The 19,085-nt window shown below is 41.3% G+C and overlaps 1 protein-coding gene across 1 annotated transcript in view; it reads left to right on the forward strand.

Moving 5' to 3' along the window:
• LOC138854996 (glutamate receptor U1-like) overlaps positions 1-19,085 on the forward strand; it is a 226,877-nt gene that overhangs the window by 159,997 nt on the left and 47,795 nt on the right. Inside the window, exons 4-5 of the mRNA XM_070101505.1 lie at positions 4,798-4,804; positions 5,206-5,361. Coding sequence (XP_069957606.1) covers positions 4,798-4,804; positions 5,206-5,361 — 163 coding nt within the window. The remainder of the gene's footprint in view (positions 1-4,797; positions 4,805-5,205; positions 5,362-19,085) is intronic.

Here is a 19,085-nt window from a genome sequence, read left to right on the forward strand (position 1 = left end):
TAAGAACCAGGAATAATGGATTTAAGTTGGATAAATTTAGATTTAGAAAGGACATAGGTAAGTACTGGTTTTCTAACAGAGTTGTAGATGTAGATGAATGGTTCAGAGAACCGACATGTTGATAAATTAGACACATGTGCAACTCTTGGGTATCTTTATTGAGGAAACGTTTCGCCACACAGTGGCTTCATCAGTCCATACAAAGGAGAATCTTGAAGAACAGGAGGAGAATGAGGTAATCAGTCCCTCAACCTTGAGTCGATGTGGTCAGTCCATCAATCTTGAGTTGTAGATGCGTGGAACAGTCTTCCCAGTGGGGTGATAGAGGTTAGGACCTTGGGTAGCTTTAAGAAGAGACTGGACAAATATATGAGTGGGAGGGGCTGGGTTTGATTGGTGTTGGGGGGTGCGGGAGTTGTTTCTTGAGTAGCTTTAGGTAGATGTCGTTTTGATAAGGACCTGCCTCGTATGGGCCAGTAGGCCTTCTGCAGTGTTCCTACATTCTTATGTTCTTATGAGTCACCACATCCCTGGACCTCAACCAGCTGCTTCAGAGTCAGGGTATTCACTCCCATGCCAGCACCGAGACACTCTTTCCCCCACAAACTGTGGTCCACCTGGTCCGTTTCATGACTGCCCGAGTCTTCTGCAGGTCACTCTGAAGGAACAGGCTCCTCAGACCCAAACTATAACTACAATCAGGAGAATGATCAAAAGGAGGCACAAAAACGCATTCCCTTTTTATTTGAATAGTCAAAGTACACATTAAAAATTAAAACATACAACGAGCGGGGCTAGAATCCGCGACCAGAGAGTCATAAAACTACAGACAGACGCGTTAGCCACTGGGCCAGCTAGCCAGTGGAGTGCTAACAGTGAATCCTATAATGCCTTTTAGAATACCCGGTTTAGGCAATATACCTTGCGTAACAAAGTGAAACTACTACATCTCTCGCTTAAAACATCACACCTTCCACCCGACCTTCATACTGATGCAAGGCCACTTTGGACTTACTTGAAAAGACCTTCATCCGAGAGTATAAAACAGCTGGACTTCCTTGTCCAGCAACCTGGTTCCTAAGCATCTCTGCAGTATTGCTGCAGGTGGCCTTTTTATTGCTGCAAGTACAATTATAAACTTTAAAGGTACCATGCCCGTTTAGAGTAAGCTGGGTCTCATTTCCTTGAGAAACTGGGCTTTTTCTACCTGTTTCCTGATTTTCTGAACCTGAAATTGATTTACAACTTCTTTAAGCAGGTAATCCAGAAGCAGACTTAAATTCCTGGAATCCAGGATTGTGGTGGTAAGTTAGCCAGAAATCTGGATTATAAGGCTGGAAAAAATTGTTTAAACTTGTGAAATTTCTTATTTCTCTTGATTGGTGGGGAAAAAATAATATTAACATGGCGTGCTGGAATATACCTGGAGAGGGTTTTGGGGATCAACGCCCCCGCGGCCCGGTCCGTGACCAGGCCTCATGGTGGATCAGGGCCTGATCAACCAGGCATTTATTGCTGGTCGCACACAAACCGACGTACGAACACAGCCGGCTGATCAGGTAATGACTTTAGATGCTTGTCCAACTCCCTCTTATGTATGCTGGGAGGCAGTTGAATAGTCTTGGACCCCTGACACTTACTGTGTTGTCTCCTAGTGTACTCGTGGCGCCCCTACTTTTCACTGGGGGAATGTTGCATCTCCTGACGAGTCTTTTGCTTTCGAAGGGAGCGATTTTCGTTTGCAAATTTTGTACTAAGATCTCTATGATTTTCCAAGTGAATATTATCATCAGTCTTTCTCGTCTGCGTTGCAGGGAATACAAATTAAGAGATTTAAACTGTTTCCAGTAATTTAAGTGCTTTATCGTCCTAATGTGTGCCGTGAAGGTTCTCTGTGCATTCTTCAGGTCAGCAATTTTGCCTGCCTAGAAATTTTTGGTTTGCTAAAAATATATCATCCAACTTTAAAGCATGGTTAAAATTATTAATATCCTTTTCCTCAGGATATCCTTAAGGTCAGGAGGTACACCGTTCAAAAGATCCTCTAGCAAAATTAAGGTAATTACACCCTCATAATTATCTACCACACCTTTGGAGCTGCACCATTTGTTCAGCAGCGACAGCTGCTTCTTTCCACATTCCAGTAAAACTGAAATGCCTGAAAATTTAGTCCTCTATACTTCTCTCTCTGTCTCTCTGGAAACATCTGATAAGAAAGTAAAACAACATCTTTCACGGTGGAAATATAAACACAAATGCAGTATAATGTGATCCTTTATTGACAACGTTTCACCCACGCAGTGGGCTTTTTCAAGTCACACACGGATCTACCTGGGGTTGGAAGGTACGGGAGTATTTATAGTTCAGAACGTTGAGGTCAGGTGAAGATTGCTGCATCAGATGATCTACCGGGTGGGGTTGTAGAGTCTTGGGTAGCTAGGCGGGGATATTGGACAAGTTGTGAGTAGACCTTCTGCAGTGTTCTATGTTCTTATGTGGGATAGCGATGAAGAAGTTTCTTGGCGAGTGGTTCAGCTATGTTATAGAAGCCATTGTTCTGGTTGAAATTGTTGGTTATAGAGATAAACGATGATTCCAGGATTCTTCTGTATTGAGTGTTGTCTTCTGTGGCTATAAGTCTTGAGTTTCTGTAGTTAATTAAATGGTTGTGTGAATTGCGATGTTGTACACAGGCATTCCTTGTATCGTCAGTCCTGCTTGCATATTGGTGTTCTGAAATACGTGTTTGGAGGTCTCTTGATGTTTCGCCCACGTATAATTTGTTGCAGTCATTACAAGGGATTATGTATACCCCTGCAGAGGATGGAGGCTTGTCCTGTCTACTACTGGTGATGTCCTTGATGGTCGTGGTTGTGGAGGTAGATACTTGGAATGATGTTTTGGCAAAGATGTTGGAAACATGTTTGGCAATGGAGTTGGTGGGAAGGACTATGTATCTCTTCTCGGCAGTGTCTTCTCTGGGTGTGTTGAAGATGTTTAATGCTCGCCGTCTGCAGTCTCTGATGAAGTGACGAGGATAGTGGAGTTTGGAAAATACTTGTTCAATTATAGTGCATTCTTCCTCAAGGAACTCGTTGCTGCAGATTCTGAGTGCACGCAGGAAGAAGCCTATAATTACACCACGTTTGGTTTTGGTGTCGTGGTGAGAGTAGAAGTGGAGAAGATCGTTTTGGTTGGTGGGTTTTCGATAGACTTTTGGACTACCCATGGGTTCGCCACTCAGTGCAGTCCTAGCGAACCTATACATGGAACATCTAGAAGCCGAACGTTTCTCCACCATTATTCCTTCGTCTGTCACCTGGCTCCGTTATGTTGACGACATTCTCCTCATAACTCCTAAACGCTTCAACGTTCAAGCTCTCCAAGACAAGCTCAACCAGGTCGAGCCTTCAATCCAATTCACACTTGAAGAAGAAGTCGACAACACTCTTCCTTTTCTTGATGTTCTACTCTGCAAAGCTGACCACGAACTTCGTTTTAAAGTCTATCGAAAACCCACCAACCAAAACGATCTTCTCCACTTCTACTCTCACCACGACACCAAAACCAAACGTGGTGTAATTATAGGCTTCTTCCTGCGTGCACTCAGAATCTGCAGCAACGAGTTCCTTGAGGAAGAATGCACTATAATTGAACAAGTATTTTCCAAACTCCACTATCCTCGTCACTTCATCAGAGACTGCAGACGGCGAGCATTAAACATCTTCAACACACCCAGAGAAGACACTGCCGAGAAGAGATACATAGTCCTTCCCACCAACTCCATTGCCAAACATGTTTCCAACATCTTTGCCAAAACATCATTCCAAGTATCTACCTCCACAACCACGACCATCAAGGACATCACCAGTAGTAGACAGGACAAGCCTCCATCCTCTGCAGGGGTATACATAATCCCTTGTAATGACTGCAACAAATTATACGTGGGCGAAACATCAAGAGACCTCCAAACACGTATTTCAGAACACCAATATGCAAGCAGGACTGACGATACAAGGAATGCCTGTGTACAACATCGCAATTCACACAACCATTTAATTAACTACAGAAACTCAAGACTTATAGCCACAGAAGACAACACTCAATACAGAAGAATCCTGGAATCATCGTTTATCTCTATAACCAACAATTTCAACCAGAACAATGGCTTCTATAACATAGCTGAACCACTCGCCAAGAAACTTCTTCATCGCTATCCCACATAAGAACATAGAACACTGCAGAAGGTCTACTCACAACTTGTCCAATATCCCCGCCTAGCTACCCAAGACTCTACAACCCCACCCGGTAGATCATCTGATGCAGCAATCTTCACCTGACCTCAACGTTCTGAACTATAAATACTCCCGTACCTTCCAACCCCAGGTAGATCCGTGTGTGACTTGAAAAAGCCCACTGCGTGGGTGAAACGTTGTCAATAAAGGATCACATTATACTGCATTTGTGTTTATATTTCCATTGTGTCGGTATTTTATACCATTTATTTCCAACATCTTTCACTTTCTCATAATCTGAAAATTCCTTCTCATCCAGAGAAATAACTGCTTGTAACCATTTACCAGTTAACTGGGTTGGTGCTAATGTCGTCCATTCACTGTCTGGCCTCCGCTGTCGCCTCAAACTTTCCTCAACTAACAAGAAAAATTGTCTGGGAGTTTCTCCAAAAATTTGGGAATAAACTTTATTGTTTTATCCAAATTAAACACTTTTAGCTGTACTCTGCTGATGAGTAAATTGTCTCTTCAGCCCTAAAGATTTCTAACTCTTTTCCTTCAGGATCTTTGTACGTTCACTCCTTCTCAGGTCTTTTTCCTCTTTAATTAGGGTTAATTTCAACCTTAAATCTCTGCTTTAGTACTCTCAGAATTATTAGTGGGATTTGATCCAGGATTTCCTCTAAGATCACTGTCAACACTAAAATTTTCTGACAGATACTTAGGAAATTAGCAGCACAAAAAACATCTGTTTATTATAATACCAGAAAATAATAACGTAAGATGGTAAACTACAATAAAACATTAGCCTAAAAGGTTAAATAATATCTTATTATATTCACAGAGAATTGCTATTATTAAATAACTCTCTAATAAAAATTAAAACCTGCGCACACACACTAAAGTTCGCATTAGAATAAATAAAAAAAAATGAAGAAATATTCTAGTGTCTGTATTTTTACACTTGCAGATTATCCCAAGGTCCGAATTTGCTGGTGACGACGGAGGTTAGTGGCTTTAATAAAATAAATAAGGAGATCCAAGAGGTTCAGGGCAACACAGAGCATCAGTTCCATGGTCCTATGACACGACTGATGGACTACCTCTCTCAAGCAATGAATTTTACGTAAGTAATTCCCTGTGTTAATGTATCATGTCATAAATGAAAACACTTAAGGAATTTGCTTTAAAGTCGAAATGGGCGCAGAATCATAGCGATTCATGTAAGTGACGACAGACAATATTTATGCAATACTGTTCTAATCTTCTGTTTTGATGTCTTTTTGTGATTTTTTTATATATCAGCTGATGCATTACTCTTGTGGCATTTTTAGTATGATCAACCAGTAAGGAACTTTGCATGGTTGTGAAACATCTTAAATTTCGACGATCTAAGAGTTCCAAAATTCCCACCCTGGAATTTTTCCTTCGTTGTGGCGGCCGTTTTATGTCACATGCTACTGCAAAAGGCGGATGTAACTAGGGTTAACATCTGGCCAAATTATACGTGATATTATGGGAAAGAGAGAGCGGTCATGACCCTTGTTCTCCTCCCACTGTGTTGGAGGTAACTTCTCCATACCATACCACGGGCGGGATAAAACCCGCGATCAGAGAGTCTCAAAATTCCTTGCGGTGTTTGCCACCATCGCTGACTGTCTCTTCTTAAGAATGTCAGTCTAGTGTTTTCAGCACTGTGTAATGCTATTGGTACTAGTTTATCTATTCTCCGTTTCTTCATTACACACTGAATCAAAGCTTCTACTTTCCTGATTATTCCATTCTCATCAGGATGTTTGGCCACTATCACTCCTAGAGGCTGTCCAGATCTTGGATGATTGTCAATAATCACTACGTCTGGTGACATAGTGATTATTTTAAGGACAAATAATTTTCAGGAACTCCAGCAACATGAAAGTGTCATTTCAGTGATGTGAAGTAATCTCTCCAAATTTTTTCTCAACCGCTCAAGTACTTTGTTGTAGTGTTTGAATTTACGTCTGGATTGATCAGGTTGGAGATAAGTTGGGTCCTCCATGATTTCATTATCATTTATAAAAGAAACCAGTTTAAGCCTTCTACCACTTAACACTTCCAAGTTTTTCAGTTCTACAGCAATATGGTCAGAGGTCGCTTGTTGACTGTATTTTCAACTTCAGTCACGACTGTTCTGAATTCTTCCAGGTTAATTCACCGATTATTAATAGTCTTACTTTGACAACCTTTTACGACACCAATCATCCTCTCATAGAATTCTCCTTGTTGAGAACTTTGTTTGGTATATATTTACAACAACAGCGTTGTTGATTTAGCATCTGTTGCACCTCTGTTTGATCAAATATTCTGCTTATGTAAGCAGCACCAGCGACAAAGTTCGTTCCATTGTCTGAGACCATTCTGTACAGTTTATAAAAGTTTCAGCAGACATGTCAATGGCTACTTCTAGATGAATCGCCCTAGTTGTAGCACAGGTGAGCCTTGAATGGAACTTTGTCAGCAGTTTTAGTTAAAATTATTAGCCAAGTCTACTCCTGTCACATCAAATAGAGTGACATCACATATTCTTTAAGCTGTACATGATGGTGTAACAGGTACTGATATATACGTCCGTGAAAATGATCACTTGTAATGAAGTTCCTTATTTGTTTTATCAAATTCACTCGTACTTTAGGTATCTTAAAATTTCCGGATGTGAGTGTCTGATAACCCACCGTGTAACACGTAGCTGTGCGCTTTATCAATAATCCGTTTAGTTAGCTAAGGATCTTTGGAGATCAGTATTAGATGCATTGTCTGCTTAGACAGCGAGAGCCAAATCTTACCCGAAGCTGTTGTACAGCCACATCAGGAGGGGAATAGTCAAGGACCAGGTAATCAGGCTGAGGAAGGAAGGAAGGGTAGATCACAAGTAACGACTGTAAAGTATGTGAGGAACTCAACATGAGATTCAAAGAAGTTTTCACAGAAGAGACAGAAGGGACTGCAGAAAGAGGGAGAGAAGGGGTACATCAACAAGTGCTGGACACAATAAATACAACATAGGAAGAAGTGAAGAGGCTGCTAAGCAAGTTAGATACCTCAAAGGAGGTGGGGCCGGATTACATCTCTCCATGGGTCCTGAGAGAGGGAGCAGAGGCACTACGTGTACCACTAACAACAATCTTCAGAACTTCTATCGAAACAGGGCGACTACCTGAGGTATGGAAGACAGTAAATGTAGTCCCAATTTTTAAAAAAGGAGACAGACACGAAACATAAAACTACAGACCAGTGTGACTGACATGTATAGTATGCAAAGTCATGGAAAAGATTATCAGAAGGAGAGTGGTGGAGCACCTAGAAAGGAATAAGCATATCAACGACAGCCAGCACGGTTTCAGGGACGGGAAATCCTGGGTGACAGCAGTAGGACAAGAGAGAGAGAGAGAGAGAGAGAGAGAGAGAGAGAGAGAGAGAGAGGTGGGTAGATTGCATTTTCTTGGGCTGTAGAAGGCGTTCGACACAGTCCCACAAAAGAGATTAGTGCAAAAGCTGGATGGTGTCTACAAGGTCCCTTGCACCCTTTGCCCACTCTCATACATTGGTCAGATAGGTAAACCTCTGGAAACCAGATTATCCAACATCAGTACACAATCAGGACAAGCCAGGTATCGAATGCTATCTTTAACTTTGTCAGCTCTTGCAATCACCCACCGAGGATGGCTGCCTCCCAGATAATTGCCCCCAACAATTCCATCATGAAAAGAAACATAAATGAGTCCTCCTTCTTGAAACATGATAGTTGTGCCATATATAACTCAAATTATGGGCTGCACAAACTAGACAGTTATTTAGTTGAGTCTATTGTGCACAGCCTTAAAAAACAGTATTATACTAAAGCGCAGGATTGCTCCTTATGTCAGAGTGTCTCGTGATGTTTCAGTAATGTTCGACCAGAGTTTGAGACTGATCATCATGGCACGCCCGTCATGAATGTCGCTATAATATATAACACCTTGCTAAGTCCGTCGCGAACGTTGGTATTTATTATGCTAGGACTGCCTGGACCATCGGTATAACTCACTCAGCTGCTGCTGCATACAGGTGCTCTAGCTGGTGTGCTACAATACAGATGTAACCTGAGCGATATAACATCATGTGCAATCCTCCTAGGATAGCCTGAAAGAGAAGCAGAGTGACCTATTGAGGTCCTAACCCGTCTAGGTACAGCAGTACAAGGTGTACATAGTTGATTGCAACATGGTAATTGCAACTAGTTTAATGGTTTACTGAATTAGGTTATTAGTATTATTATAATGATAATGATAATAATAATGATAGTAGCAGATTATAATGGATAATAATGAGAGTAATGGTGCTAAAAAGAAAAAAAAATCAGATATTGCCTAGTTATTATTAGAAAGAAAAACCTGAATAGGAGAATTCACACAGAAACATTAACTGACACTGAGAGTATTTCCTGAATATTCTGGAATTTTCTGCGTCATCGGGTATTACCAGTTGACAAAATGAGGGATTTATAATAAGCGTGTATGCACCTGGAGAAGAGAGGAATGCAGAGGAGAGAGAGAGATTTTGGGAGATGTTAAGTGAATGTATAGGAGCCTTTGAACCAAGTGAGAGAGTAATTGTGGTAGGGGACCTGAATGCTAAAGTAGGAGAAACTTTTAGAGAGGGTGTGGTAGGTAAGTTTGGGGTGCCAGGTGTAAATGATAATGGGTAATACATATTTTAAGAAAAAGAGGATAAATAAGTATACAAGATATGATGTAGGGCGAAATGACAGTAGTTTGTTGGATTATGTATTGGTAGATAAAAGACTGTTGAGTAGACTTCAGGATGTACATGTTTATAGAGGGGCCACAGATATATCAGATCACTTTCTAGTTGTAGCTACACTGAGAGTAAAAGGTAGATGGGATACAAGGACAATAGAAGCATCAGGGAAGAGAGAGGTGAAGGTTTATAAACTAAAAGAGAAGGCAGTTAGGGTAAGATATAAACAGCTATTGGAGGATAGATGGGCTAATGAGAGCATAGGCAATGGGGTCGAAGAGGTAAGGGTTAGGTTTAAAAATGTAGTGTTAGAGTGTTCAGCAGAAGTTTGTGGTTACAGGAAAGTGGGTGCGGGAGGGAAGAGGAGCGATCGGTGGAATGATGATGTAAAGAGAGTAGTAAGGGAGAAAAAGTTAGCATATGAGAAGTTTTTACAAAGTAGAAGTGATGCAAGGAGGGAAGAGTATATGGAGAAAAAGAGAGAGGTTAAGAGAGTAATGAAACAATGTAAAAAGAGAGCAAATGAGAGAGTGGGTGAGATGTTATTAGCAAATTTTGTTGAAAATAAGAAAAAGTTTTGGAGTGAGATTAACAAGTTAAGAAAGCCTAGAGAACAAATGGATTTGTCAGTTAAAAATAGGAGAGGCGAGTTATTAAATGGAGAGTTAGAGGTATTGGGAAGATGGAGGGAATATTTTGAGGAATTGTTAAATGTTGATGAAGATAGGGAAGCTGTGATTTCGTGTATAGGACAAGGAGGAACAACATCTTGTAGGAGTGAGGAAGAGCCAGTTGTGAGTGTGGGGGAAGTTCGTGAGGCAGTAGGTAAAATGAAAGGGGGTAAGGCAGCCGGGATTGATGGGATAAAGATAGAAATGTTAAAAGCAGGTGGGGATATAGTTTTGGAGTAGTTGGTTCAATTATTTAATAAATATATGGAAGAGGGTAAGGTACCTAGGGATTGGCAGAGAGCATGCATAGTTCCTTTGTATAAAGGCAAAGGGGATAAAAGAGAGTGCAAAAATTATAGGGGGATAAGTCTGCTGAGTATACCTGGTAAAGTGTATGGTAGAGTTATTATTGAAAGAATTAAGAGTAAGACGGAGAATAGGATAGCAGATGAACAAGGAGGCTTTAGGAAAGGTAGGGGGTGTGTGGACCAGGTGTTTACAGTGAAACATATAAGTGAACAGTATTTAGATAAGGCTAAAGTGGTCTTTGTGGCATTTATGGATTTGGAAAAGGCGTATGACAGGGTGGATAGGGGGGCAATGTGGCAGATGTTGCAAGTGTATGGTGTAGGAGGTAGGTTACTGAAAGCAGTGAAGAGTTTTTACGAGGATAGTGAGGCTCAAGTTAGAGTATGTAGGAAAGAGGGAAATTATTTCCCAGTAAAAGTAGGCCTTAGACAAGGATGTGTGATGTCACCGTGGTTGCTTAATATATTTATAGATGGGGTTGTAAGAGAAGTAAATGCGAGGGTCTTGGCAAGAGTCGTGGAGTTAAAAGATAAAGAATCACACACAAAGTGGGAGTTGTCACAGCTGCTCTTTGCTGATGATACTGTGCTCTTGGGAGATTCTGAAGAGAAGTTGCAGAGATTGGTGGATGAATTTGGAAGGGTGTGCAAAAGAAGAAAATTAAAGGTGAATACAGGAAAGAGTAAGGTTATGAGGATAACAAAAAGATTAGGTGATGAAAGATTGAATATCAGATTGGAGGGAGAGAGTATGGAGGAGGTGAATGTATTCAGATATTTGGGAGTTGACGTGTCAGCGGATGGGTCTATGAAAGATGAGGTGAATCATAGAATTGATGAGGGGAAAAGAGTGAGTGGTGCACTTAGGAGTCTGTGGAGACAAAGAACTTTGTCCTTGGAGGCAAAGAGGGGAATGTATGACAGTATAGTTTTACCAACGCTCTTATATGGGTGTGAAGCATGGGTGATGAATGTTGCAGCGAGAAGAAGGCTGGAGGCAGTGGAGATGTCATGTCTGAGGGCAATGTGTGGTGTGAATATAATGCAGAGAATTTGTAGTTTGGAAGTTAGGAGGAGGTGCGGGATTACCAAAACTGTTGTCCAGAGGGCTGAGGAAGGGTTGTTGAGGTGGTTCGGACATGTAAAGAGAATGGAGCGAAACAGAATGACTTCAAGAGTGTATCAGTCTGTAGTGGAAGGAAGGCGGGGTAGGGGTCGGCCTAGGAAATGTTGGAGGGAGGGGGTAAAGGAGGTTTTGTGTGCGAAGGGCTTGGACTTCCAGCAGGCATGCGTGAGCGTGTTTGATAGGAGTGAATGGAGACAAATGTTTTTTAATACTTGACGTGCTGTTGGAGAGTGAGCAAAGTAAAATTTATGAAGGGGTTCAGGGAAACCGGCAGGCCGGACTTGAGTCCTGGAGATGGGAAGTACAGTGCCTGCACTCTGAAGGAGGGGTGTTAATGTTGCAGTTTAAAAACTGTAGTGTAAAGCACCCTTCTGGCAAGACAGTGATGGAGTGAATGATGGTGAAAGTTTTTCTTTTTCGGGCCACCCTGCCTTGGTGGGAATCGGCCAGTGTGATAATAAAAAAAAATAAATTTTCACTTGTCCTATATGGCAAGATGAGCGATGCTATTTAAGCTATATATATATATATATATATATATATATATATATATATATATATATATATATATATATATATATATATATATATATATATATATATATATATATATATATATATATATATATATGTACATATATATATATATATATATATATATATATATATATATATATATATATATATATATATATATATATATATATATATATGTATATATTGCAAACTAGAAATACCACAGGAAATAGCAAACAAGAGGACTCCACTAGCAATAGTGAGGATATATTACCAAAAACAACTGGTGGGAGCTCCATTGTTGGTACTAGGGAGGATAGGAATAAGACAGGGAAACATGCACCAACAGGGAATACAGTCACAGAAACCCAAGGCAAACGGAAACCAAGCCTGTGCACATACTATGCACTTGGTATCTGCAGACATGGGAAATCTGGAAAAACAGACGGGACGTGCAACTATGACCACCCTAGAAAATGCTATGCCCATATGACAACAGGAAAATGCAAACTCCCTTCCTGTAAGCTTTTTCACCCTGAGATGTGTACCTCTTCAGTACAGGAAAGACTGTGCTATAACTTAAATTGCCAGGCACACCATCTAAAGGGTACAAAAAGATACAAAACATCCAAGCCATGGGAAAACCTGGGTAGCCACAGCCACTCAAGAGGGAGAGGTTTTTTAGTGCCAGGAAGGAAAAAAAACTGGCAGGAAATGGCAGAAATCGTACACCAAATCCAGTCATTCCTGGAGTGGAACCACAGTCGATGGCCTCCACTTCAAACCAACAGATACAGATACTAATGCCGGAAAAAAAAATAACCCCCCAGTACCAACAATACCACCAGTCCGATGACATTCTTCTTTGCAAATATACAGGGTCTAAAGCCAGCAACAAACAACAAAATACCTTTCATCCGTGGACTGCTTGCAGAGGCAAAGGCAATGTTCGCGGCTTTCACTGAGACCCACATAAAGGATCACTTGGACAACGAAATATGGATCCCAGGTTACAACCTATACAGATGTGACAGAGTGAACAGGCAAAAAGGAAGGGGGGGGGGGGGGTTGGCCTGTACATTGCAGAGTCACTTGTTTGCACAGAACTGCTAAATGCCTCAAATGATGTAGTGGAATTTTTAGCAGTAAAGGTCGAGAACCAAAACCTAGTCATTGTGGTAGTCTACAAGACTCCGGATGCAACATCCTGGAGTTTACCTGGAGAGAGTTCCGGGGGTCAACGCCCAAGCGGCCCGGTCTGTGACCAGGCCTCCTCCCAGCAATTCCAGGAACAGCTGCTAAAAATTGACCACTGTCTGGAAAATCTTCCAGCTCCTGCACCCAACATCTTGCTCCTGGGGGATTTCAACTTAAGGCAAATAATATTGTTGCAGTAATAACACCAGGAGGCAGCTCTGATGAAAACTCACACTCACACGAGCTTTTAAATCTCTGCGCAAAATTCAATTTAAACCAGCAAATAATAGATCCTACTACACAGGAGAATACATTAGACCTCATCTTCACTAACAATGATGATCTGATAAGAAATGTCACCATATCAAAAACAATATACTCAGATCACAACATAATTGAGGTTCAGACATGTATGCGTGGAGCCCCAGACCGACATAATGAGACTAGTCACGAGGGAGCATTCACCAAATTCAACTTCAATAACAAAAACATAAAGTGGGAAAGATTTACTAAGTGGGAAGATATACTAAGCAACACAGACCCCAACTTATGCCTAGAACAGATTAACTTGGTGGCACTCGATGTATGCACAAGGCTTATTCCTCTAAGAAAAAGGAGGAGTAGATGTAAAATAGAAAGAGACAGGCGCTCCCTTTACAGGCGACGGAAAAGAATAACAGAGCGGCTAAAAGAGGTCAATATATCTGAAATGCGTAGGGAGACACTGGTCAGAGAAATAGCAAGCATCGAACTTAAGCTAAAGGAATCTTATAGGAGTCAGGAATCGCGGGAAGAACTAAAAGCCATAAATGAAATCGAAAGAAACCCAAAGTATTTCTTCTCCTATGCCAAATCAAAGTCGAGAACAACGTCCTGTATTGGGCCCCTACTTAAACAAGATGGATCCTACACAGGTGACAGCAAGGAAATGAGTGAGCTACTCAAGTCCCAATATGACTCAGTTTTTAGCAAGCCGCTAACCAGACTGAGAGTCGAAGATCAAAATGAATTTTTTATGAGAGAGCCACAAAATTTGTTTAACACAAGCCTATCCGATGTTATCCTGACGCCAAATGACTTCGAATAGGCGATAAATGACATGCCCATGCACTCTGCCCCAGGGCCAGACTCATGGAACTCCGTGTTCATCAAGAACTGCAAGAAGCCCCTATCACGAGCCTTTTCCATCCTATGGAGAGGGAGCATGGACACGGGGGTCGTCCCACAGTTACTAAAAACAACAGACATAGCCCCACTCCACAAAGGGGGCAGTAAAGCAACAGCAAAGAACTACAGACCGATAGCACTAACATCCCATATCATAAAAATCTTTGAAAGGGTCCTAAGAAGCAAGATCACCACCCATCTAGAAACCCATCAGTTACACAACCCAGGGCAACATGGGTTTAGAACAGGTCGCTCCAGTCTGTCTCAACTATTGGATCACTACGACAAGGTCCTAAATGCACTAGAAGATAAAAAGAATGCAGATGTAATATATACAGACTTTGTAAAAGCATTCGGCAAGTGTGACCATGGCGTAATAGCGCACAAAATGCGTGCTAAAGGGATAACAGGAAAAGTCGGTCGATGGATCTATAATTTCCTCACTAACAGAACACAGAGAGTAGTCGTTAACAGAGTAAAGTCCGAGGCAGCTACGGTGAAAAGCTCTGTTTCACAAGGCACAGTACTCGCTCCCATCTTGTTCCTCATCCTCATATCCGACATAGATAAGGATGTCAGCCACAGCACCGTGTCTTCCTTTGCAGATGACACCCGAATCTGCATGACAGTGTCTTCCATTGCAGACACTGCAAGGCTCCAGGCGGACATCAACCGAGTCTTTCAGTGGGCTGCAGAAAACAATATGAAGTTCAAAGATGAGAAATTTCAATTACTCAGATATGGTAAACACGAGGAAATTAAATCTTCATCAGAGTACAAAACAAATTCTGGCCACAAAATAGAGCGAAACACCAACGTCAAAGACCTGAGAGTGATCATGTCGGAGGATCTCACCTTCAAGGACCATAACATTGTATCAATTGCATCTGCTAGAAAAATGACAGGATGGATAATGAGAACCTTCAAAACTAGAGAGGCCAAGCCCATGATGACACTCTTCAGGTCACTTGTTCTATCTAGGCTGGAATATTGCTGCACACTAACAGCACCTTTCAAGGCAGGTGAAATTGCTGACCTAGAAAATGTACAGAGAACCTTCACGGCGCGCATAACGGAGATAAAACACCTCAATTACTGGGAGCGCTTGAGGTTCCTAAACCTGTATTCTCTGGAACGCAGGCGGGAGAGATACATGATTATATACACCTGGAAAATCCTAGAGGGACTAGTACCGAACTTGCACACGAAAATCACTCACTACGAAAGCAAAAGACTTGGCAGACGATGCAACATCCCCCCAATGAAAAGCAGGGGTGTCACTAGCACGTTAAGAGACCATACAATAAGTGTCAGGGACCCGAGACTCCCAGCATACATAAGGGGGATTACCAACAGACCCCTGGCAGTCTTCAAGCTGGCACTGGACAAGCACCTAAAGTCGGTTCCTGACCAGCCGGGCTGTGGCTCGTACGTTGGTTTGCGTGCAGCCAGCAGCAATAGCCTGGTTGATCAGGCTCTGATCCACCAGAAGGCCTGGTCACAGACCGGGCCGCGGGGGCGTTGACCCCCGGAACTCTCTCCAGGTAAACTCCAGGTATATATATATATATATATCTTTCTTTCAACACACCGTCCGTATCCCACCGAGGCGGGGTGGCCCAAAAGGAAAAACGAAAGTTTCTCCTTTTACATTTAGTAATATATACAGGAGAAGAGGTTACTAGCCCCTTGCTCCCGGCATTTTAGTCGCCTCTTACAACACGCATGACTTACGGAGGAAGAATTCTGTTCCACTTCCCCATGGAGATAAGAGGAAATAAACAAGAATAAGAACTAGAAAGAAAATAGAAGAAAACCCAGAGGGGTGTGTATATATGTGCTTGTACATGTATGTGTAGTGTGACCTAAGTGTAAGTAGAAGTAGCAAGACGTACCTGAAATCTTGCATGTTCATGAGACAGAAAAAAGGACACCAGCAATCCTACCATCATGTAAAACAATTACAGGCTTTCGTTTTACACTCACTTGGCAGGACGGTAGTACCTCCCTGGGCGGTTGCTGTCTACCAACCTACTACCTATAATATATATACATATATATATATATTTATATACACACACACACACACACACACACACACACATATATATATATATATAATATATATATAATATATATATATATATAATATATATATATATATAAATATATATATATATATATATATATATATTTTTTTTTCAACAAGTCGGCCGTCTCCCACCGAGGCAGGGTGACCCAAAAAAGAAAGAAAATCCCCAAAAAGAAAATACTTTCATCATCATTCAACACTTTCGCCACACTCGCACATTATCACTGTTTTTGCAGAGGTGCTCAGAATACAACAGTCTAGAAGCATACTCATATAAAGATACACAACATATCCTTCCAAACTGCCAATATCCCAAACCCCTCCTTTAAAGTGCAGGCATTGTACTTCCCATTTCCAGGACTCAAGTCCGACTATATGAAAATAACCGGTTTCCCTGAATCCCTTCACTAAATATTACCCTGCTCACACTCCAACAGATCGTCAGGTCCCAAGTACCATTCGTCTCCATTCACTCCTATCTAACACGCTCACTCACGCTTGCTGGAAGTCCAAGCCCCTTACCCACAAAACCTCCTTTACCCCTCTCTCCAACCCTTTCGAGGACGACCCCTACCCCGCCTTCCTTCCCCTATAGATTTATATGCTTTCCATGTAATTCTACTTTGATCCATTCTCTCTAAATGACCAAACCACCTCAACAACCCCTCTTCTGCCCTCTGACTAATACTTTTATTAACTCCACACCTTCTCCTAATTTCCACACTCCGAATTTTCTGCATAATATTTACACCACACATTGCCCTTAAACAGGACATCTCCACTGCCTCCAACCGTCTCCTCGCTGCTGCATTTACCACCCAAGCTTCACACCCATATAAGAGTGTTTGTACTACTATACTTTCATACATTCCATTCTTTGCCTCCATAGATAACGTTTTTTGACTCCACATATACCTCAACGCACCACTCACCTTTTTTCCCTCATCAATTCTATGATTAACCTCATCCTTCATAAATCCATCCGCCGACACGTCAACTCCCAAGTATCTGAAAACATTCACTTCTTCCATTCTCCTCCTCCCCAATTTGATATCCAATTTTTCTTTATCTAAATCATTTGACACCCTCATCACCTTACTCTTTTCTATGTTCACTTTCAACTTTCTACCTTTACACACATTCCCAAACTCATCCACTAACCTTTGCAATTTTTCTTTAGAATCTCCCATAAGCACAGTATCATCAGCAAAAAGTAACTGTGTCAATTCCCATTTTGAATTTGATTCCCTATAATTTAATCCCACCCCTCTCCCAAACACCCTAGCATTTACTTCCTTTACAACCCCATCTATAAATATATTAAACAACCATGGTGACATTACACATCCCTGTCTAAGACCTACTTTTACCGGGAAGTAGTCTCCCTCTCTTCTACACACCCTAACCTGAGCCTCACTATCCTCATAAAAACTCTTTACAGCATTTAATAACTTACCACCTATTCCATATACTTGCAACATCTGCCACATTGCTCCTCTATCCACTCTATCATATGCCTTTTCTAAATCCATAAATGCAATAAAAACTTCCCTATCTTTATCTAAATACTGTTCACATATATGCTTAAATGTAAACACCTGATCTACACATCCCCTACCCACTCTGAAACCTCCTTGCTCATCCGCAATCCTACATTCTGTCTTACCTCTAATTCTTTCAATTATAACCCTACCGTACACTTTTCCTGGTATACTCAGTAAGCTTATTCCTCTATAATTTTTACAGTCTCTTTTGTCCCCTTTCCCTTTGTATAAAGGGACTATACATGCTCTCTGCCAATCCCTAGGTACCTTCCCCTCTTTCATACATTTATTAAACAAAAGTACCAACCACTCCAACACTATATCCCCCCCTGCTTTTAACATTTCTGTCATGATCCCATCAGTTCCAGCTGCTTTACCCCCTTTCATTTTACGTAATGCCTCACGTACCTCCCCCACACTTACATTCTGCTCTTCTTCACTCCTAAAAGATGGTATACCTCCCTGACCAGTGCATGAAATTACTGCCTCTGTTTCTTCCTTAACATTTAAAAGTTCCTCAAAATATTCTCGCCATCTACCCAATACCTCCATCTCCCCATCTACTAACTCCCCTACTCTGTTTTTAACTGACAAATCCATATTTTCCCTAGGCTTTCTTAACTTGTTTAACTCACTCCAAAATTTTTTATTTTCATTAAAATTTCTTGACAGTGCCTCTCCCACTCTATCATCTGCTCTCCTTTTGCACTCTCTCACCACTCTCTTTACCTTTCTTTTACTCTCCATATACTCTGCTCTTCTTATAACACTTCTGCTTTGTAAAAACCTCTCATAAGCTACCTTTTTCTCTTTTATCACACCCTTTACTTCATCATTCCACCAATCACTCCTCTTTCCTCCTGCACCCACCCTCCTATAACCACAAACTTCTGCCCCACATTCTAATACTGCATTTTTAAAACTATTCCAACCCTCTTCAACCCCCCCCCACTACTCATCTTTGCACTAGCCCACCTTTCTGCCAATAGTCGCTTATATCTCACCCGAACTTCCTCCTCCCTTAGTTTATACACTTTCACCTCCCTCTTACTTGTTGTTGCCACCTTCCTCTTTTCCCATCTACCTCTTACTCTAACTGTAGCTACAACTAAATGATGATCCGATATATCAGTTGCCCCTATATAAACATGTACATCCTGGAGCCTACCCATCAACCTTTTATCCACCAATACATAATATAATAAACTACTTTCATTACGTGCTACATCATACCTTGTATATTTATTTATCCTCTTTTTCATAAAATATGTATTACTTATTACCAAATTTCTTTCTACACACAGCTCAATTAAAGGCTCCCCATTTACATTTACCCCTGGCACCTCAAATTTACCTACTACTCCTTCCATAACATTATTACCCACTTTAGCATTGAAATCCCCACCCACCATTACTCTCACACTTGATTCAAAACTCCCCACGCATTCACTCA

Source organism: Cherax quadricarinatus, chromosome 77 (genome assembly GCF_038502225.1).
Source record: "Cherax quadricarinatus isolate ZL_2023a chromosome 77, ASM3850222v1, whole genome shotgun sequence".
NCBI classification, from domain to species: Eukaryota; Metazoa; Arthropoda; class Malacostraca; order Decapoda; family Parastacidae; genus Cherax; species Cherax quadricarinatus.